The 23,524-nt window shown below is 39.2% G+C and overlaps 1 protein-coding gene across 2 annotated transcripts; it reads right to left on the reverse strand.

Annotated features, from left to right (window-relative positions):
* Positions 1 to 1,152: 1,152 nt before the first annotated feature.
* Positions 1,153 to 23,079, reverse strand: dsd (attractin-like protein dsd). Of its 2 annotated transcripts, none has more exons than XM_043411408.1 (10): positions 22,265 to 23,079; positions 12,302 to 12,649; positions 10,735 to 10,916; positions 9,671 to 10,062; positions 7,822 to 9,310; positions 7,451 to 7,594; positions 7,216 to 7,362; positions 6,661 to 7,042; positions 6,221 to 6,440; positions 1,153 to 5,932 (listed from the first exon to the last, which is right to left on the reverse strand). In XM_043411408.1, exons 1-10 carry the CDS (start codon positions 22,567 to 22,569, stop codon positions 5,687 to 5,689), a joined length of 3,855 nt encoding a protein of 1,284 aa, XP_043267343.1. In that variant the 5' UTR covers positions 22,570 to 23,079; the 3' UTR covers positions 1,153 to 5,686. The 2 variants fall into 2 exon arrangements, with proteins under 2 accessions (XP_043267343.1, XP_043267342.1); XM_043411407.1 differs by having other exon boundaries at positions 6,221 to 6,461.
* Positions 23,080 to 23,524: the final 445 nt, after the last annotated feature.

A 23,524-nucleotide genomic window follows, 5' to 3' on the forward strand; every position in this document is an offset into this window, starting at 1 on the left:
GTTGCGAGGAACAGCAAAAAGGAGATAATACAAGGAGAAAGAGATCGAGAAATGTGTGTGCTCCTTGAAACGCGCGCTAGTACACAGAATCGCCGGTATGAAAAGTGGGGAGCGCGCGCGCCTCAGAGTTCGATAAACGTAAACGAGCAGAAATTATATACGAAAGGATCGTCGCCGCGCGTCTCGTTGTCGAGCGATCGTGGCTATGCGACCGACAGACCGAAAGTCGAATAGTGAGTCGGAGGGGAGGGATGATGCGAGCGTAGCGAGCGTAGTTGAGAGCACACTGCTCCGCGTACGCATACATTAAATTCGGAGCCGCTTTTCTGACTGCAGCTGACTGACTGTGAGCGAAATTTTATAATGAAAACAACTAAATTTATCGAATAAAATAACAGGTGTTTATTCCCGCTGTTTCCTCAGCCTTTTTTCTTCATCCCTGCTCCTCAATTATGTCAACATCATAATACGTTGTTGGGTCGTTGAATACCTATTTTTCGACATTTTGTAAACATCGGTTGGAGATCTTGTCTGAAGGTCGTAATTTCGACGAGTTTGAAATCGAGCCGAATATCGAACACGGCCATTGTCATTGTTCAATTCAGTTTTGTCAAATCTTTTCTCGTCGTTAGACCGTACGAGTAGTTTGAGTAAATAATCGGAGAATCTTAAAATTATAATCACTTTTAAAGGCTTTTAAAGGCGGTGCACCATAAATCGCTGAGGGATGAGTTGCACAAGTATCGATTGATCGTTTAATCACAATTCTACCGTGTAAATTCTGCCAAACAACTGTACGATTAGATCGCAAATCGAATTATCATGCATATTCTATTATTGAGACCGACTCGCTGCAAAGCCAACAAAAAAATTGAATATGGACGAGCCTGTACGACGTATACTGGCGATGCAGATCGCTCGAGCGAACGAGCATTTTAAACGAATTTCAAAACAAAACGAAAGTGCTGCCGTCACCCCGACATTCGCGTAACTATGAGCGCGCAAAATTCAAACACACGATTATGTATTTTCCACAGTTTCGAGTAGTGTGAATGAAATTAATTGAGCAGCGGAATGAGCAACCCAAATTCAGAGGTTCGGAGGTCCAACGGACACTTGTACGAATCCAGGAAAAATAATATAATCGTTGTCTGTATATATATATCAATTTTATTTAAACAATATTTGCTTCAATTTGATAATACAATGTTTCCAGCAGTCACCCAATTATAACATTCACCCGGCAATTTAACATTCACACTGGGTTGCGATACCCTCTCCCTCCAACAAAAATACGACTGCGCACTGCTCGTTCTTTCCTATTTATTGAAATTCTTTCACGAAATTGCGCCACGGGACTCGAAAAAAATGTCGTTCGCCAGTCTTCGAGAACAAAGAAATAAAAATCGAGACGTTTTAACGTGCATTGATCTAATTATTGCGCAGTTTACAAAATTATATTTAAAAAAAAAATGAGACAAAATTCTTTGTATTCGGACACAGTGAGAAATGATTTCTTTCTGCAATGACCGATGAAATGCAATCTGCGAGTAACAGTATTTCTCGTATTTTCTTCCCTTCACCATTTTCTCAATAAATTTTTATCGACTGTTGCTCAATATTAATTAATTCGAATTATGTTTGTGTCTCAGTCAGTAGTTGAATCGTGTCGACTTTCGTTACTACTACGCTCCTGACGTGCTCACATCACATTCGCCTCCTCGTTCATCTTTAAAGACTAGATCAAGCAGAATACACGCTTTGAATGAAAATATGTGCAAAATGCTTGTTTGGGTTTGTTCTTTTTTTTTTTGTTTTTTGTTTTTTTTGTATACGTGGATGATTTTTTGTTTCTTTTCCAATCGCTATCTATCGGAAAACCCTAATTGTTCTAGCATTTTCATTATTATGATTCGATGAAATTCGTGGCATTGGTACGAGGGCCACGCGGACACGCCTTTTTTACTTTTAACAACTCACAATCGTTCGGGAAAACAGATATCAGGGTTGAAGAGGCGGAATGTTTTTTTTCTTCTTCATTGTGACAAAATGTGGATTTTGTCACAACCGCAACCAGAGTTACGAGAATATATATAAATTTGGCAGGAAAACCCGAAAACTCTAATGTCTTCACCGTGATATTTTGTAGATAAAATTCTGTTTTGGGTTGCGAATATCGTTTTAGTGATTTTCGTGTGTATTCTTCTATGATTGATGAGAAAACTTTTGGTTTTTCGAGTTTTATACAATTGCATAATTTTTTTTTCAAAAATAAGTGTGACGCCAGGTTATCGTCCTCGCTCAAAGATAATATTTGTTAAACTCAACTGAAACTGAAGCTGCGAACTGCTTATCCTCCCTCTTCTTTATTCACAGTCTTCGTCGCCTTCTGATTTGTAACGTAATGAAAAATGTATTATCGTGTGTATATATCGAATTCCGTTTCTTACGTCTCTATTCGGGTTGGACGAAATTGGATACTGTTTTGAAGGCTTTCACAAAAGTTTGACATAACTATTATAATTCATACGAAAGATTCTTATTTGTTTTTTTATTTTTTTTATTCGTCGAACTAATGGTTCCTGAATATTGTGATTAAATGAAACGAGTTGACTCGATGCCCGCGTTCAGTTTGTCATTTTTTTAGCACAACGGCAGTTTTCCGCAACTCGAATGGAAAAAAATGGTAAAAATGATGTTGTTTATTTGTATTTTATGAAGAAAAAATGGAAAATGAAAAGACAGATGAATAGTTCACGAATAAGGGTAGACAATAATATCGGATACACAACGTACTTAAAAATTCTCACGTACGTCACTAAACACTAACTTCCGTCCACATTACTGGCGATATAACGCGTTATAAAAAGTACGAGTATTAAATTTTTCGAAAGAAATGCATTTTTACTTATCCTACATCGAGCGGTTATAAATATTATTCACAATCCTTTAATTGTCATTAATGAGACACATGGATATATACGAGGTTCGAACTAAATGAAAGTCTGTTGAACGAATATATTTCGCGGTTGGTTAATCTTTTGTTTTTTCTTTCTATTTCGTTTCTTCCTATTCTTTCATAATATACTCTACGGAAGAACGACAGTACTTTCGTACAAGGAACGCTGAGAGAAAATAAAGCGCTCGTTTGTCTCTGCCTCTGCCGTTTAACTTCGCTTTTTCTTTTTTTCTTCTTTTTTGTTCTTTCGATCTATGACGACGATTCACGTGTCGAAGGACAATCGTGTACTCGAAGCTTAACATTACATACAAGGCCCTCCGAATCTCGAGTACCTTGATTTAGAATTGGATCCTCGCTTATCCTATAATCCAAAAATTTATACGCTTCTAACCGACGAATTTTTCACTCTCATTTTTTGCTTTTTCGTTCGCAACTATTGTTGAATCTTTCATACCAGATTCATTCATTCTCCGTTTCAATATATTGGCATAATTATCGATTATTTCACCATTCTGTTGTACTGTACAACTGTCTACTCATTTATTCGAGCTCTTCCTTCTCAGTTTTGATTATCACCGTTGAGTTTTTCTAATTGCCGTTCGAGCCAAGAACCTTTTGTTTTTTTCTTTTTAAATATATATATTTATATAGATCGACGCACAACCGAAACCTCCCTTACTCGTATTTACAATTTTCGCGTGGCGTCCAAAGCGCGCAAGTAGCTACAATTCTAAGGCAGACTATAACCACCAATTCGCGAGATCTCGTCCAGTCGCCCTCACAAAACTTCTGTATCCATTTCAATACCATCGTAGACACTATTCAAAGAAAATGTATTAAAGTATTCCTTATTCGAAGACATTTAACGAGCCAAGATGCAATTCTCCGGCTGTAAGATTTTCAGTTTCAATAAAGAATGTACACCGATAGAAAACGAGAGCGCGCTAATAAAAGCGATAAGTACGGGTACTCAACGGAATATATAAATTTTTCAATCCAAACTCAGGAGTGAACCAAAAAAAATAAAGAAGCATTGAAAAATAATCATATTTCGAATAAATTTATACTTTTATCGGCTTCGAAAATATTTTAATGGACTTGACGTGTAACAATGTACCCGAAAGAAAACGAACTTTTAGATGATACGAAAATCGATACAAAAGTTTTCTGTGATATATTGAACTGATCTACGAGTTTCAACCTAACCTCTTATTTCATCTAGGGAATTCAAGGGAAAAAACGGAAGTTAAGAATTGGATAGAAATGTTGAAAATTGAACAAATTATGTGGTTTCGCCCGAGCATCGAGACATTTCAAAAACTAAAATAACCAAAGCAGGAAGTTCGTTGAAAAATGTCTCTTATACAGTAGCTTACTATTTTGAATGGTACTAGAGCTTGTATCGACGATACGTAACGCAAAAAAAAAACAAGTCATCATTTGTCAAATTTTAACGTCACACATAATCAAATTTTCTCGACTGATGGAAAGAAGACAAAATCAAACGAGATTTTTTAAGAAAGTTTCAAACTGTTGGTCACTATCGACGCAAAAAAAGAAATGTCGTTGTATTTCAGGTGAAGCAATCTTTGTTTACGTTATTTATAATCGTACGAGATTGGTGCGTTGCTTATAGTTTCAAGAGATTGGCCACGTTTCCACTCTGCATTAAAAACTCGCATACACTTCACATGCTTTCACATTCTCCCTCTCTTCATCATTCTGTTTTCTAAAAAACTTCTAATAGACGTATATACAAAATTGTACAATTCCTGGTATCGATAGAATCGGATTAAGTTTAGCCAAACAACATTAGGGACGTGTGCTCGACGTTAAATTCTTAACGACGGATCGTAATAATAATAATAATAATAATAATAATAATAATAATAATACGGAAAAACGAAACTTCAACCCCTTTGCATTTATACAAGTTTCGAAAAAGCAAATTATACGAGTCTCGTTATCGATGTATCTTCGGGAATTTCTAGTTTGGCGAATAATATAAAAACGAATTGATCGAAATAATGAACATGACCGAAGGAAAATGAGAAAAAATCGTGGGTGCTTCGAAAAATAAATCACGTGGTTCGATGAATACGAATTTTCACTTAGTTTTATGTTACTCTCCTCCACGTAATACTTTTTTGGTTTCGGTAAACCGACTATTTATTTTTTTTCTCGTGGTTATAAAATATTGGAGAGCGCGATTATAAGCGGAGGAGGCCCGTGATACACCGTTGGATGTGTGATCAGTCTCTCGCGAATTTCAAATTTTTGAAATATCAGGAGTTTTTCCTTTCGGAACAATCCAAAGTTAGGGTATTCTTTTTTCTATTTGATAATCTCAAATATTCGTAGGAAAAATATTTACTCTAGGTAAATAGTATTGTATGATCAAAGTGTACGATAAAAAAAACGACATCATTTGCATACTCAATCGCCAATCATTTTCAAGTTGAAAAGTATGGAGCAATATGAAATAAACGAACGAGGAAATCTCGTTTTAATGACGAAATATTTAAGAAACATCAGCAAAGAAACATCGCCATGCGACTGACGGCTGATAATACCGATCTCGTTACGTTCGCTCTTTCGTAAGTTAAAAAAAAAACTCTCTACATGTTCATAGAGATAGTCAAAATTGTAAAATAAAAAAAATGATATATCTAAAATTAATTGTCGACTTTTCTGAATAGAATTTTTTCTGCTTTGCATTATCGACTAAATGCAAGTTGAGTCTGGATGCTGACTGGCGGACTTTCGCGATTTTTTCGGATCCTTCGTGGTCAGTTCCTGAGAGGGCCTTCTCGGACTGCCCAATGTGACTAGGGCTGAGGCTACTGCAAGACCGGCTCCTTGCCCCGTCGGTGTATAAGACTCACCTCCGGTTGGTAGTCTGACTAGCAGCGACAGGACAGCAGCACGGTTCCCGCAGCAAGGCTCCAGTGCTATTGGACTCGGTACATCCTGTCGAATAATTAACAAAATTCGTTAGGCACAAGCTCACAACATCATTTGAGAATGTATCTTATCCATGAAAATGTTTAATTCTTTCGTATAATTTCGATGAAGGTTCATCAACATTATTTTTGTGTTTCATGATATTCTAAAATTTTCCCCCCTAAGAATGATTGTAACCATGTTTACCTGAATCAAATTGTTTGAATCTTGTTTCTGTTAAGAATTTTGATAAACAAAACTTTTCACGCAATCAATTGCTGCATTATGTTTTAGGAACTTAAAAATTATACGGACCTTCTTCTTTTTTCGACAACCATTCGAATCTGGCTCCGTGCGTTCCATATCCGATGAGATAAGAACGTCTCGCCTTTCAATCTCCACCAAAACTTGACTGAAGGCGCGGCTAGCCATCTGTTCCATTTCGACGAAAAGACGTTGACGTCGTCGATACATGTCGTACTTCTGTTTGATCTTCCAAAGAAACGCAGCGACCAGGAGTAGAGCGAGGAAGCACCTGTGCGGTGTCATGTAATCTCTAGTTTACAAGTTAGTACTGCCTGAGGTTTAGGACAACAGAAACACTCGATGATCGGAAAAAAGGAAAAATATCGAAGAAACGAAAAAAATTTAAAAAAGTTTGTGTACGGGCTCATAATAATTTTCGAGGTTTCAAATCCATGATCAAGACTTTTTTTCTCACTATTTCGGTCATTAAAAACATCACCGATACTTACGTGGAAAATGTGATGAAAAACTGTTGAAGATTGAGCTTGGAGTATTGGGAAAACGAGATTTGTATCCACAATGGTGTACGGAAGTCGTAAACGTAAACGTAAAACGTCGTGAGAGTATTGTTGTCCTCGCTACCAAAGTTATACTCAGCCTTGTTGAACCGATGCTTGTACGTTGTACAATTAGCACCCAATAACAATGGTTTTTCCGGGCTATTCGCTTTTTTTATCGTTATGTTCATTCTCGCGAGTACCGAACAGAAGATCGAAAATTCCGCATCAACATCCGGTTTGGAGGGTGAATTTTTAAAATTTATCGCTGTATAATGGCTGTCATCCTTCTTACTGAGGTTGAATGTGAATTGATAGTCTATAACGAGGTCATCTGAAATGTTGAAAGTAGCATGAAGAGATGAGACTCGTAAAAAAAAAAATATTACAATAAAAATATGAGAAATAAACATTTGCAACAACGAAAAATCGAAACTCATTTTTCATAGTGAAATAGAACTTGCGGGCAATAATTCATGACGTGATTTTGTTTCTTGGAGTACTTACAAAAACATGATCCTTTCGTCGGATCCCCGTGATAAAGATTGGCAACGTCACATCGCTCGCAATGATCGCCGGTGATTCCTTTCGTCGTACAAAAACACTTGCCAGTCTCACTGTTACACTCGGTTCCTTGATCGTTGCAGGAGCAAGCTAAAAATTCAACCGATGAGAATTCGGAGTTGCATTCGTGCTTAAAAAAAATGACACGTGAAATATGTTTTGAATTTTGAAAACTTACGTTGGCAAGTTGCACCGTTTAATGGACTCCCGTAATATCCGGCTATGCATTTCTCGCAATGAGTACCGTGGGTCAAATTAGCACAGGGCTGAATGCAAACACTGCTGTTTGGAAGACACTGACTGTGACCGTTGCACTCGCAAACTAAAAGACAAAAAGGATTTTTAGTAAGAAGGTACTCTACGAAATTGCCAATGTTAAAAAAATTTCCAAAAATAAATAACTATCGGTAGCAAAAAGTTTTATAAATCCAAGTATTTACGAGAAAAATATGCTTGTTAACTTTAAAAAAAAATCTTTGAAACGTTCGTCATGACCAATTTCATTGCGGTTCAAAAATGAGAAAATCAGAATGAAAAAAATATGCTTACTCGGACATCTGGTAAAGTACCATCGCTCATACAGACAAGTATCGAGAGTACGGCTGCTGGGTCCTCGAGCACCACCAGGCATGCATTTGCCTTTTCCCGTGACGGAGCCATCGTCACACCATCCGCAGCCGGGATCGGATCGACAACTGGAGCAAGATGAATAAAAGCTGCACCATTCTTTGCCGAGTTCGGTGGCGCGACACCGAGCATCGCTGGTAGTCCATTCGCGACATCGTCCGTATGGAAAGCTAGCTGGATAGGCATTTTTGTCGACGCACTTAGCCTCGTTCTGGCACCATACACAATCCGATTCTGTACAATTACGACAAGAAGTAAATTCGACGCATGGACTCCGACAAGGGCTTTCCATCGTTAAACGTTGAGCTTGCACGGTACCGTTGATTATTTTAATGTCTCTAATTTTAGTGAGTTTTCGACACCGATCAGGGCCGCTGGACCACGACCATATGCAATAAGGATTGCTCGAGCAGGCGTGACAAGTGTGTAGCGGTAAACACTCGTCGCGCGAGTTAGCGTCGCAGTGATCGAGTTCTCTAATAGTTATTGGCAAATTAGCGTTCCTCGGACATATCTCGTGAGAACAATTTTCACCGCACCACACGCAGTTGTAGGAAGTTTGTACGCAGGCGGCACAGTCGGTAAAAAGTTTGCACAGCTCTTCGTGCGAGGTCATGCCTCGTGGTGGTGTTTCGTCGACGCATCTCATGTACGTACCGTCGTGAAAGTCGTCGTTTTCGAGCTCGTTCCGCGATATGTTTGTAATTCCGAGACACCGCTCGTCTTTTTTATCCCAAACGCATTTCACGCCATTTCTCGAGACGAGACAGTGATTTTGCGTTGTCAAATAATCGCAATTGCCCGGTGTGTATCTCAGCATATCGGCCAACATTTGCCCGTCGAAACCACCGTAAATGTACATCGAGCCTTCGAATACCGTTGCGCTATGACCGTACCTTGGTAAATCGGCCATTTCACGTGGCATTGGAAATTGGTGCCACGAATCGCAAGTTACGTCGTACGATATCGTATCGGCCGAGTAGCAACGCGCACCGTGCGAATGCAGAGTATCGTTATGCGTATTTCCACCAAACACGAGCATCAAACCCCCCGTGACAAATACCGCGGTATGGAAGAAACGTGCTGATGGTGCTGCAGTCAGTAATTTCCATTCCCGATAAATCGGATGATACGAGTATATGCGGTTAGTCAAAACCTGTGTACTCTGGGTTTCGAATACGTAACCACCGTAAATATATATACGATTTGTCAGAGGATCGTAAGCCGAACTGTGACCGTATCCACCCTTCACCGGGAATCCTATTGTCTCTACGATCTGCCATTTTCGAAGACCGAACGAATATTCTTGCACGGTATTCAGATAACCATATTGCGGAGAGTGACCAAATATTACGATCATCTTCTCATCCTTTCCATGAAGTTTTATTAGATTTGCCGTGTGTCCTGCTACCTGTTAAACAAAATTTTTCGAATTATTATTTGTCATGCTTCGCATTGCGATCATTGGCGTTCGCCGCCACCCTACACAATATTTTTAAGTACCTCAAACGAGTTGTCTCTCAATTTTAACGCATATTCGTTATTCATCGAGCTTCCATTTCGAATCGTTACAGGGAGAAAGCCCATGATAATAAAATATCAATTTTTGTATTAAAAACAAACTTGTTTGTAAAGAAATCTAATCGAATGCAGAATAATTCTGATCCAATGGCCAATCCATTACTCAATCTTTCAGGCGTGCATTGGTTTCAGCCCCGCGGCTCGATGTCTATGTTTACTATAACGTGAATAAACAGTAGAAAATAATTACCTTTAACGGACCGCACATAGTTTTATTGTTACAATTATCTCGCACTGTAACGTTTTCCCATACTTTGGCAGATATATCGAAAGCCCAAATTTCGTTGGTGACCGTTGAATTTTGTACAACACCACCGTACATGTAAATTTTGTCACCGAAAAGTACACACGAGTGAGCGTAACGAGAAGCGGGTCTTCGGCCAACGATGCGAGGTGTTTCCCACACGTTCCCGTTATAATCGTAAATATAGATCATCTTGGTCTTCCGGAAGCTCTCGCCTCCCACGACGTACAGTGAATCCTTCCAAACGACCGAGCAATGACTCGCCGAGCCTTCGGGTGAAAAATTGTAAGGCACCGGCTCCCAATAGCCACGTTCGCTTTTTTGACTGCAGTCTGATCCTGGATAATAATAAAAAGGCACGTTTACTCGAGCTCATGTTCCAGTCTCGGACAGGACAATAAATCTCTTCGAAAGATGAGCGCGCCTGGCGTATTCCATGCAAGAAACTTTTCTCATGTACGAAATATGAATTTAAAACAGAAAATCCATAGGAATAAAAATATAGTAATAAAGTTGAAAATAGAAGAAAAACATCATCTCGGTAAGAACAGAGAGAAGGCAGTTCGAGAGAAAGCGCTTCTATGAAAAAAAATTTTATTGCAGGTCATTCAGAAATCATTTGACTACAAAAATTTCTATTATTTTAATTCTGCATTTTCTTTTGAATTTCTCATCTGTTAAGACTTTCCATCACATTTAAATCAGAAAGAAAAAAATATAGTCGATACGTGCCTATTTCAACGTTTCAATTTCTACGTTTCTCACGTCATTACAATTAACTCAATTTCTTAAATCCGTGGGTTTCTCGAATGCAAGGGATCCCCACATTTTTTTGTTTCTTTAAACACAAAAAAAATAAAATATAGCGAACAAAGCGTGAACAAGGAAGGAAATTTTTTTGAAAACTCACTTTCATAAAGCAGCAGAAGAAAATGAGGGAAATCGCTTTGTAAGGAATTAGTGAAGAATAGGAACTTCTTAGAATTGATAGAGAGCAGATGGAAACTTGCCTTTGAACCCTGGAGCGCAATCGCAACGATGTCTCTCCCGATCGCACTCCCCTTGTTCATGATGTCGGGAACAATTGTTAGGGCACACTTGGACGTCGCAAGCATCACCTGTCCATGTAGCGTCACAGGTACAAACTCCTTCTATACAGACACCGTGTCCCGAGCAATCCGTATGCGAATATCTGAAACAACAACGGCGTATCAAAGTTGTAGCCTCCACTAACGGTTTCAAAGGTTCATATTTATTTGCCAAAGTAAAAATCGTGGAAATTTCCACATTATCTCCACTAGTGTATACCCTCGGAATATTATTTTTCAAATCTTTGCTCCACTCTTTTTCCTCTTTTTCGTATTCGTCACTTTTTCAGTCATCAATTTTTCAATGTTATTGAATTTAATGGATAATCTGTCAGTAAGTCAGCACATTTAACTATAAAATTCACCGCAACCGAAAGTTTTTTTACACGAGTCCAAATGGGTATAAAACAAAATGAACTGTATCCGGTTCAAGATTAGCCGTCAAAAGTGAGTCGATTTGGCGTTCATGATTCGTATACAAAGTAGAAAATTCAATACTGCTGATATTGCCTGGAGGCTCTTGCTATATTGCACGGACATAATGCAACCGTATTAACCGTGGTGGCTCAATTCTAACTATATGCTGGGAAGCAGTACTCATGCATCCACCTAATACGACTGAATAATTCAATATCTATAGGCACTTTGATATTGCTGCATGGCAATAAATGATAAAATATTGTTAATTTACTCGAATGCGCGAGTACACGAATGTAAAGACGGTGGTTCACCTTTGAGTTAGCTCAGGAGGCAAATTCAATTTTCCAAATATGATTTTTTATCATAAATGATGGGAATCTTTGTTCTTTGTGGTTTGTTTACCACCTTCCAGCCGTTATTTGATGTCGCAGATCACATCGGGATATCGATAAACTTTTATTTTCACAATTTCGATAAAACTCGACAGATTTTAATGAAATATGGAAGTAAAAACGAAACGACATATTTTCTGCACATGCTGAGAATTTTAATATCACCGGTGACGATTCATGTGTGCAGACACTCTGTGGAAGTTAGCTATTCTTTGACAAACTCAGAACTTGTCAATATTTTTTTTTTTTCATTTCGAAAGCTTCCTGTGGCATTTGATTTTCAAGAATTTTTCATAAATACTTCCAGCATTCTATTTTTTCACTTATCCTGGAAAGCGTCAAAAGTGAATGAAACCAAATCACTTATTTTCAGTAAAAAGAAACATCGACGCTGCACCGAAGAAGCTTTCAATTCCATCGATAAATAAGCTTACAATTTTTTTCCTCTAAAAATGTATTAAATTTTCAATTTTTGGCGACTCTGTCGCTTGAAATTCCGTAGCTGCAGCGCCCCAAAAGCGGTTAAACTTCTACCGACTTTTATCGAATCTTCGAGTACCGAAGTACTTGACGAAATGAAGTTTCTTATGGTAAAAACTTCAGCAATATGAAAAAAAAGTGTTGGGAAATGGAATGTAAGGAAATTTTGAATAAACGACATCGCGGCAGTGATTCACCTGCTGGGACACGCGTTGATCTTGTAAGTGATGTTGAAGCCGCTCATGTTGTACGCAACGTCGGAGTAAAAGTGAAGAAGTACGCTACCGGAACGAGCTATTACTTCCGGTACCCGACGAATGTGATAACTGTCCTTGTGCATGAGACCATTGAAGACGCCGAGCAGCGGCGCCTCGACGCTGTCTCCGTCATAGATGTACAGATGATCCCAGCCACATTCCGTTGCAAATTCCTCGATGTGCATACGTATCGAGGAATTCGGATTGCTCTCGATCAACCACGAACATTTCACGTCCGTTTTATAATTTCCCGTTCCGTCGTGTATATTTCCGTACGGTGCTGTGAGCCTGCAAATATTTAACAACATTTTTATCCCAAATTCATCTTTATCTCCTTCGCAAAATGGCTTTTTTTCCACAGAAAAATCGATTTTCAAAAAGGCCAATGACCAAATATCATTTCGAGGTTTTCGCTACCCAAATTACGTGTAACCGAAAGTTTGAAATTTCGAAATTCCTACTCAGCATGGCACGACTCAGCAGCGAATTATGTTTGTAAATTTTATTCAAGAAGATAGTGATTTTCTTATGACACAGATTTCAATATAGAATTGTGAAAAAGTATTCCTCGAAGGTATTTAAGGTATTCCTTTCACGAACAGATTGGCGAAATTTCAGGTCAGGTTATCGATCATTTAATGAAGAATTAAAATGTTAAAAATCGTAAAATTTCTACGGGAGCTTATGGAGAATCCGTCATCACCACATTTCTATTCAATAATTCGTACACTGAATAACTCTAAATTCCTGATACAAACTGTCTCACGGTTTGAAAAAAATGTAAGGAATCCATAGCAACGATAAAAATCATCGAATGTTTAAAAAAGATATCAACGACCGAAGTTGGAAAAATGGCAGAAGCAGAAGCTTTTCCCATATAACAGCAACTTCTCAGAAGTTAGGAATTAGTCCAAATTTCGAGTGCCCTAGTTTGCGACACCAAAAAATACGGCCCTGCGAAAGGAATACCTTAAAGAATGAATTTTTGGTCATCCATAAATAGTCTGCTCCATCCTGGTGGGATGTTGAAACTGCTTTTTTTTTTTTTTTTAATAATAGAATATTCATTTAATTTTTTCATCAACGCCTTTTTAAATTTTTCACATCGCATATTTTCAGCACGCTGTACGGAGCAGCTCGAGATTCAGAAGAGCACAGTGATTATTTAAGAACGTAGATGGACATTTAAATAAATTATAATCCATCAATTTAGCATAAAATGTGATGTGCTTTTATATGGGAAGTCCTTCATAATTCATTTCCACAAAATGGATCAGAGTTTCCTCCGTCGTAAAGATCGACGATTATGAATGAATTTTTAAAAAGCCAATAACGCCGGGGCTATAAAACTCGGAAATTTATTTGAGACCATGATACAGCATCGCTTTTTTCCTTCCTCTCTTGCCTTTCCCTGCAACGATAGCACGAAGCCGAGAGACTCGACTCCCGGAAGTCTAACAGACGGTTTATCCGGCTCATCACCAACCCTTGAAATTTCGTCGGTGGCCTTCCCCCTGCAGTTATTTTGCACGCCTGCGTCAGATAGATATTACGCCTTATCCTTCCAGACTACAACGCTCAAGATAGCTGCTTATTTTGATATTTTTAAATCGCCTGATTTCGTTATTTGCCCTGCCATTCCTTTGATATTCAATCTTTGTTTTCCTCATTCTCGTTATAAATATTCTTCGGGCTCGAATAGCTTCCACTTTTCGAGTAAACCCGACCTCGACTGCGTTGAATCTCATAAAACTCGATGTTCGCTGTATCGATGAATAAAAAGATGCGATCACGCGTTAACTGGACCTCGGAAAAACAGGATTTTTAATGAATTCCATCGAATCGAAGTGAATATAAAAAAACGAACTTTATTTTAAGAAGAAGAAAATTAAAAATCATTTTTTAGAGTCCTTCCCAACTTATCTATTGCCCTCGTAACAATTTGAGATCGGCGTACTATTGAAAGGTCAATTTGACGTCTCATCCCGGATTTTTAGGGCAAATGATTACAAATTGAGGGAGGAACGTCTCGAAGAGTGTATAAATGTTGAAACAGTGGGAAAATTAAATTTTTAACTCCTAAAAACTCGAAGGTGGGTTCCTTCGAATAATTGATTATCTATTACCGATTTTCGCGCCCCAGATTTCACCCGATATTTTAAAAGCAGTCTCTAAGGACGTGCCACGAAGAGTTGACGGCGGCCCGCGACGGAAAAACAGCTACATCGAATCTGTAATTGAGTTGAAGTACGTAACTTGGATCAAGGAAGGTCGAAAAACTGATTTCTTAAGGGCTTACATACACTTGTGATGGGCGGAAAAATCGAAGCTTTTGTTATTAGATATTTTTCAAGTAATACAATTTCTGAAGAATATTCTCACCAAATTTCATAAAAATCGGAGCATTTAGAACGATTACTAAAAAACTATTAATCCAATCCATACCAAATTCATACCACGTATTTATTATAATAATAGCTAGGGCCTGGACGAAGGATTTCGTATTTTGTTGGAAAAAAAGAATTGTACTGTCGCCATTTTTTTTTTAATCATGTACTAATGAACATCGTTCACAGTTTTTCAATAAACATTCATTTTCTTGTCGAAAAAAATCAAGAAAATCACGTTTTTTCGCCTGCTGTAAGCGTATACACAAGGCCTCAATCTGATCTCGAAAGCAAACGATAAATCGCGTGCAATAAATTTCAGTTCATAAAACGATCACAAAATATGTGTCCATGCACAGCATGGAGATTTCGTCTGAGTTCGATTGCTCTACTCCATCGATAACAAAAATAAAAAAATCATGTTGGTCAAGAGTTTTCAAAACTATCAATAGCTATCGATATTGCTGAATTTAAAGGTCAAAAGAGTTTATCGAACGTTTTCCTCTCAGCGAACACTTCGGGCACAATCCCCTTTTTATGTAGAAGGTATTTTAAAAGCGATATATCACGAAGGCACAATCAAGTTTGCGAATCGAATCGAGTAATCTGACGTTGACATTGACGTAATCAGCTTAATCGTTGTCGCGAGCTTGGCATCAAAGAATTCAGGCACTGCCACGATGCCGATTAAAAAATACGCAGATATTCGACGTGATTCGTTTGGAATGATAAAAATAGGCGGTCGCGCCACCCGTAAGAGCCTGTCACTCGATTTTGAAAATCCACCGTGGGTAGAAAGCACGAAAAAACCCAAAAAATCGAAAGGAAATATTTCTTTCTCGATTCTTCGTTCCAACCTTCCATAAAATATTTTGAATATTCGCGATCGAATTCGTCTAATTATGATTCTCGTTAATTGGACGGAAAGTTGTGAAATTTATCTGGAATTTGAGAGAGATGGCGATTCGTCACGTTCTTTTATAATTCTCACTTTATACATCAACTCGACGTCAGCCTCGAGCGCGTCCCCAAGGACCAAACGGTCGATGGAACGACGAGCGTGTTCACATGTTCGTGTGCTCGATCCAATCGCCAATGTTGTATCGACTTGAACCATCCAAGGAGACAATATCTCGCCAATTAAACGATCTTCTATTCACGCATACTCGTATATACACGATCGTGCTCCTCGTGTATGTGAGAAAAACCGGACATCGTTCACTGGCCGAGAGTCGTTTTACGATACAGGCGATGACTTCACGCGCGCCTTCCCATCCGAGACTATCATCAGTTGCAATAACGGTCAAACACACCGAGAACCTTTTCTGCCCCTTTATCGCGTAAAACGGTAAACAGCGCACTCTCCGAGAGTTGTCAATACGTTCCACGGTCTATGAGACGACTTTGCCAATGGGTAGGTCGTCTCGCATCAACCGGATTGTGTGTTCGAAAACAAGTCGCATGAAAAGTAGTCTCGACGTATCGATTTTCAATGATAAAGCTAAAAAGGCCTTCCACGAGGCTGAAGTTTGCAACGTTCGAGTCCAACGAAATGGAGGACAAAAACATTTGTATTTCCCCAATTTTTCGTTTGACCAAGCATCGCGCTGTAGGTTGGAAAACTACGAATTGCATCCTCTGACGAAACCGAAAGCTAAATTCTTCGCTGGGCTCTCGCGTTGTTTTGTTTGCGACCACAGGCATACTTGCGAGGGTTCGTCAAACGAATTTTAATATTTTTCGTGTTCCGAGGACGGGAACCGTTCGAGAAGAAAAAATGTGGCAAGCTTCTTGAGCACCAGTCAACCTCTTTTATAAATATACGAGAGTATCGATCATCTCTCGACAACTTCTGGATACGAGGAAGGAGAACGTTGCTTTTTCCGGGCACTGCGATATTCAGCACACGTCCCAATTCCTCCGCTCTACGCGACGGTCACCTATTTCTGAAACGCAAATATCGGTGCTGAGCGTAAAATAAACTAACGAAACATTATTCTTAAGCGCTCTCGACTAACGACAAATTCCTCGAGCTTTGGAACGGCTTCAAGCGTCTTTCAAACAACTTTCCACTCGTTTGTTCTTATTTGAGATTTAAATGGAGAACAAGAATTACATCGAAACGGAAAATTCTAATTCGATGTTTCACGTTTCAACGAAAAAAATGTGAATCGCCACCGCCGATGCGACGTTCGAAGCTGAAATGAGAAATTAATGATTATCGATGAATTATTGCGTGGCTCGAACAATGATTAACAGAAAATAAGTGATCGGATCACCGAGTCGGACTTCAGCACGGGACAATCGTATTGGGGAAAAAGCAAACGAATTCGATATTCCGACGTTTTTGTTCGACGATAACAATGAACGAAAACAAAATAACAGCATATTGACATTCATTGAATCGTTGAATAGACGCAAGCCTCGATCGAAACACCGCAATTTATTATTTCCAACAAAAATCCTCCAATTCGAGGTTTAATCCCGCAAGTATAATTAATACTGAAAGCCGAGTTTGATAAAGGGCTGTAAAATTTACACGAAACTCGTTACAAGCTGGAGCAGAAGTAATAGCAGAAGAGACTTCGATTTTTTAATTATTCAAAGCTGCTGTGGTTTGGTCGTTCGACGAGTTCGTATTTTATTGTGCTGTGAGGCCTTAACGAATGTATTGGACTTTTTTATCGACTCACTCTCTCCGCACACTCCTCCCTCCACTGACGAAAATCTCGTTTTCGGAATCTATGGAAATGTCAGCGAAACCTGAGGCAGAGTTGAAGAACTGAGACGAAATGGCAAGAGTTCTTGTGACGCTGAAGTTTCCAGCGTTTGAGTCCAACGAAATGATCGAAAAAAACTCTCCAATAATTCCAGTAATTCTCCTATTTTGTTCCCTGCCAAATTTGCGATTCGTAGTTTTTCAAGCTGCACCAACGATTCGTGAACTAAACAATCGGTGAATTAAAAACGTTTTTTTCGTTCATTTCGTTGGACTCCAACGTTGGAAACTTCAGCGTCGTGAGTTCTTTTTCCAAGGTCAGATTTGTCGAAATTTCGATCCCTGGCAAATGTGAAGACAAAATTGATCGAAAATCTGTAACGACGCTCGCAACGTCACTGCTGCCAAGTTTACCTCCTTCATACAAAAAGCCCCCTTTTATCGAGGTGAGACACGGTGACGAAATTGAAGCACGGGGCGAATTCGAATGACGCCAACTTCAACGTCACTCTGACAACTGTATTTTACGAGACGTTAATAGATCGTAAACGATGACGAAGAAACTTAATTTCGTGAGATATCACGATCCATTTCTTTACGTCAAACAGTCGAAACCACGTTATCGAATCGTACTTTTGATGACGCTGAAGTTTGCAGTGTTCGAGTCCAACGAAATGATTTAAAGAAGCTCTCCAATAATTCCAGCAATTCTCCAAAATTTCGTTCCCTGCCGAATTTGCAACTCACGACACTGAAGTTTGCAACGTTGGAGTGCAACGAAATGAAGGAAAAAAAACATTTGTAATTCACCAATTTGTTTATTTCCCGAAGTATTGGTGCAGGTTGAAAAAATACAAATTGCAAATTCGACGGGGAATGAAATTGGAGAATTGCTAAAATTATTGGAGAGTTTTTTTTATCATTTCGTTGGACTCCAACGTTGCAAACTTCAGCGTCATTGCAACTCGTAGTTTTTCAACCTACACCGATGCTTCGTAAAATGAAAATTGGTCAATCACAAATGTTTTTTTCCTTCATTTCGTTGGACTCCGACGTTGCGAACTTGAGCGTCGTACCTTTCTTGTAGATCGAGATAAGAATGTCAAAAAACCATGAAAACTCGTAAAAATTGTCGAGAAATTTGTTGAGACTGAGTTACAAAAAACTTCTCGAGTCACTACGAATAAATATTTCAAGTGAATAAATAACAGCAGCAAAAGCACCAACTCTGCTGCAGCAGTTCATTTTACCATCTGCTCACGTTGTCTCGCGCCCGTTTGTGTTTTACTAACGCTTGTACACGTCTGTATATATTTATCTTTTTGTCTCTCCGTGAAAGAAATATATGCTTGTGCGTCAAGATCGCAAGTTCCATAATGAGTCTCGGAGGGCTCTTCGGAATATAATTGTCGCGCAAAGGATCCGGAGACCTTGGAAGCAACGAGACGAAAAAAGGTGCCTCGACGTGTTTACTATCTTCGCGCAGCGGCGTATCATTTCTTTCTCAACGTTAACTGCATGTGCAGAGTGCACAAAAACGTGTTATCGAGCTATTCGTTTTCACTGTGAAAAATTTGCGATCCTCGTCGGTCCAAGATTTTAGTAATTTTGCATTTTTCTTTCTGCGAATGAGTTTTCGGGGATCTGTGGACCAATCGATACGAGAGTTTTTCTCGAATGACTCAATGACCGGACGGACGGAAACGCATTTTTTCAAGTTGGAATAATTCTTGTGCGGAAGCTGCCAAAATTTGTCTCAATGTAAAATTGAAAATGAGCAAATATTTCGAGGCGTTTGAAAATAAATCCCAAGAGGAAGCACCCCAAATGCATTTTTCTCATCGTTTGAAGACGCTTTGTTTCCCACTGTTTTTCCATTCCGCATCAAAACCATTATTGATTTTTTTGAAGTTTCCAACGAAATGATCGAAAAAAACTCTCCAATAATTCCACTAATTCTCAACGATTCGTGAAATAAAAAATTGGTTAATTAAAAACGTTTTTTTCGTTCATTTCGTTGGACTCGAACGATGGAAACTTCAGCGTCGTTGCGGCTGAAAATGCGAGCGTGCTACTGAGGAACGTGGATTATCATTGAACCGGAGAGTCGTTTTTATGACGCAGCATGATTTTTTATTTTTCTAATCGCACTGTAAATTCGACGTAACATGCGGTTAAATTTAACCACCAGGGAAGTCGTGGATTCTACAAAACCCGAGAGCAAGTTTTTCTCGCGCTGCAATATTCTTGTCGAGATATCTTGGTCACGAATGGACAGACTGAAACAAAAGCATTGTCCAGTACCGTGTTCAATCTGTCGCAGAGGGCTGCTGTGAGAAGAGGAAATTTCATTTCCGTTGTAAAATTTCGTTGAAAAAATTCTTGCATCGTGAATTTTTGGATTGTCAAAATTCTTGCATTTTTTTCGTCGACCAACTGACAACTTATTTCATATTTTTTTCATACAAAAAAGAAACTTTGTTCCCACAAAAAGTGTATTCCTCGTTGATTCATTGATCGGGAGAAAGAAAGATTACATTATTCGATTATATCCAGAAGGAGGAAAATTCAAATGAAACTTCAGTAAAAACTGATCTCGCGAATGAGTTCGCGCGGCGAGGCGCTGGCACGAATGCAGTACAGTATACGAATTGTACACATTCAACAAACCGGTACACATACTTCAATGAGGAAAAGGTGCTACGATGAAAAACTTTTATCCCCATAAACTAGACTAACTACATAAATAGACAAACGCACGCTCTCGTATGTACGTATATAAAAACGTATGTGTATTCAGTAGCACGGGGCTGCTGTCGCTCGGTTACGATTCCCCGTTATTCGCATCGTCTCGTCGATCTTGCTCGTCGGTCTGCCAGGCGAGAGTTGCTAAGTCCTGGTACACACGACGTGCAAGAAAAAACGTTCAACTTCGTATGAAAGTTCATTTGAAAAGAAGGAAAAAAAATGAGGATATAACATTTGAATCGGGGAAGAACGAGCGCTGAAACGAGTACACGCTGCGATTATGTTTTAGCCGGAGAGGTGAACAAGCAAAATATTATTTCAACGATGAATTTATTGAGACTGGATTTCCAGGAGGTTGCCGTTACCATTCGAATCATCATTTTTATGATTTCAGTAAAGCTCGTAGTGCCGAGTCCATTTTAATTACAAATTCAAACGTTTTTTTCGTGCTGGAATTTTGTGAAATTTGTGAAAGTATTGAACGATTAAATTTACTGATAATATTGAGGCTCACGTCGATGCGGAGCTGGGAATCGTTCTTTTTTCGTTTGCAGCACGCCCCCCCTGAAATTTATTCGCACGTTCAGTTATGAATATTGCTTCGATCTACATCAAAAGCGATAAACTTGACGTGGAGAAAAAACTATTCGATAAATAACTCGATTCATGAATATAAACAGGAAAAAATTCATTTGCGTTCGAATATTGGGAACTTTGAAACCGTTTTTGATTTTAACCAACGTTAGAATATCTCCAATTGTCGAATTGCGAATCTGAAATAGATGGATGAATATAGGGAAATAGGGGAGGAAAGAGAAATAATTATTCAAATCCGTGAAAATCGATCAATCCAATTTTGATGGAATAAATTTATTCGTATTTCTATTCTATCATTGGAATTAGAAATTGTCATGAATCTGATTATGAATTCTGGAATCAAATTCCAGTACGAAAAAAAATGTTTCGTTTTCACTGTTGGAAATTTTATACGACAACTGGACTTCATATTTGTTTGAAAACGTTCAATGAACTTTTATCAGTGCAATGAAACGCCAATAATGATTACTGCGGCTCCGAGCGACCCGATGACCCTCATTTCCCTCTTTTTTCCCACGCTGTCTGGGGAATTCTCGTCACGCTTGTGTGCCTATTTCCGTTCGATTTTATAATTCGTCATCGGGACTAGTACACCCAACGACAGAGAGTATTTTTGAATATGCTACGAGAGCTCGAAAAAATGGAGGGAAAAGGTCAAACGATTGTACATTTGCGTGGAGAATGAAACGAAAGACGACGGTGATTGAAAGGAAGAAAAAAAAGTGATATTGTACTTTCTCTCCGATCATCGATGTAGCATTGTGCGCTCGCATAAAATATTTCCATGTGCAGCTCAGGCGCGTGTGCTCGTCCATTCAAGCATGAACTAATACGAAAATAAACCTATGTGTGAAGAACGAGAGAGAGCGAAAAAGAAAAAGAAAGATAGCGAGAGAGATTACGAGCTGTCACACGCATGGTTCTGTGCCTTGTTTATTTACGACAAGTCGATAATTCCACATCTTTGCGTAGTACGAGGGGAGAAAAGCTATAAAAGTGTATAAAACGTGTACCGATTGCAAGGAAACGTCAAACCCTCCGTCTCAAGTCGTCTCCATAACAAGAGCAATGCCTGGCGACCACTTATCCAAAATGTCAAAACATTCTAGTAAACACCGAAGAAGATTTGTTACGCCTTTGTTAGTGAATACAGTTTTTTTCTTCCGCCGGAGCTGCACCTCTTATTTCGTGTAAAAAATGGGCAAATGAGGCAAGAATGAAGATTCATTTTTCACCGGTTAAAGCAAGTGCTAGCGCCGATGCATTGCAAGGCAAAAGAGAAAAAAAAAATAGGCACAGGGCAGCCGAGCGAGCAATATCGTGCCGTGGCATTTTTTCGCCCCGCACAGACAGACGTTCGAACTTTTCGCTCACTGTTCCCCGTCAAAATTATAATAATACACAACGGTTGATATACACGTTTGTCAGAATTCGATAGTAAAATGTACGTACCTGACTTTTCCACCGCAGTATTGACAAGCAGTACCTTGCCAGCCATCCTGACAAACGCAACTACCATTGACACAATCACCGTTTACACAATTCTCGATGTCGCAGGGTACCTCGGTGCTCGTGCTCGTCGATGTCGTCGAAGCTGCGGTCGCTGCACAACGCAACACCACCGCCCATATTAACACTGACCATATAAAACCGGTACTAAAATCACTGTCCTGTCTATCATGGAATATTCGTTTGTTATTTTTTCGACGATACTTGGATTTATATAGGAACAAAAACATCTGCAAGACTTCTGCCATTTTGATAGGCTTCCATGTCAGAGACAATGGCCGTTGGCGGACACGCAAGACGACTCTTTCTTTCTCATACACCCTCCTTTCTTTCTCTCTTTCATTCGCACGCACACTTCGCTTTGTATCGTTGCTCTACGGGTACTTTCTCTCTCCCTCTCTTTCTATCTTTCTTTCTCAGTCTCGCTTCGATGACGGCTAATACGAGACTGCGAAAACGTTGCTGAAAGTCTTGCTCTCCGGTATAGTCTCCGTTTGCCGCAGAGAATCAGCAACGACTCTGCCTCTGCCAGTCTGCCAACGAACCGCCGGAGTCGCCCTGCTCTCACTCCCTCCTTATGTTCTTTCTCTCTCCCTCCCTCTCACTCTTCTCGCACTACGTTTGAAAATTTTCTAATTTCTCCCCTCCGCGACACTATTAGGTTCATTGATCCGCGCCATTTCGGCAACGGCAAAACCACGGCAAAACTGAAGACTGGACTGAAATGTAGAGAGTTGGAGGGTAGATAGAGGAGAGACTCTTCTTCCGTCCGCCGCCATACGATAAAGATCCTCGAGGCTCGTGCCCTCTCGCGATTATTTATCGAGCTAATTCCTTCGAAAGCGACATCTCGCGCTCACCGGACGAACTTACTTTGCCGTCGCGGAAACATTTGAAAAGCTCTCAAGATTTTTTGCTCAATTTTTTTTATTTTTAAACCACGTTTTTTTATTTTTCGCTTCTACCATTTTTTCAATGCAGACTCCAATCGCGTCGACAATAATGTCTAATCGTTGTTAAATCAACTTTCGGAAATGGATTTTTTCCGAAAGTATTTGCTTCTTTAATAACTCGTAAATAATGAGAAAACGGATCGATCCGTTCTGAGTTTTAATCTAATTGATAAAAAAAATTTTACGCCTACCTGTAGTCGTACGAAAGCAATGAGCACCGGAGACCGACATCATCGCATCTCCCGTATTT

Source organism: Venturia canescens, chromosome 2 (assembly GCF_019457755.1).
Source record: "Venturia canescens isolate UGA chromosome 2, ASM1945775v1, whole genome shotgun sequence".
NCBI lineage: Eukaryota > Metazoa > Arthropoda > Insecta > Hymenoptera > Ichneumonidae > Venturia > Venturia canescens.

What these genes read in the sequence shown, in the direction of transcription:
- dsd (XM_043411407.1), bottom strand. Translation starts at nt 22,569, where the DNA reads ATGGCAGAAGTCTTGCAGATGTTTTTGTTCCTATATAAATCCAAGTAT. An exon ending in TACTGCGGTGGAAAAGTCAG is followed by an intron (nt 12,650 to 22,264) that starts GTACGTACATTT and finishes AAATATTTGCAG; the next exon opens with GCTCACAGCACCGTACGGAA. An exon ending in TTTTTCATCACATTTTCCAC is followed by an intron (nt 6,462 to 6,660) that starts GTAAGTATCGGT and finishes CTTGTAAACTAG; the next exon opens with AGATTACATGACACCGCACA.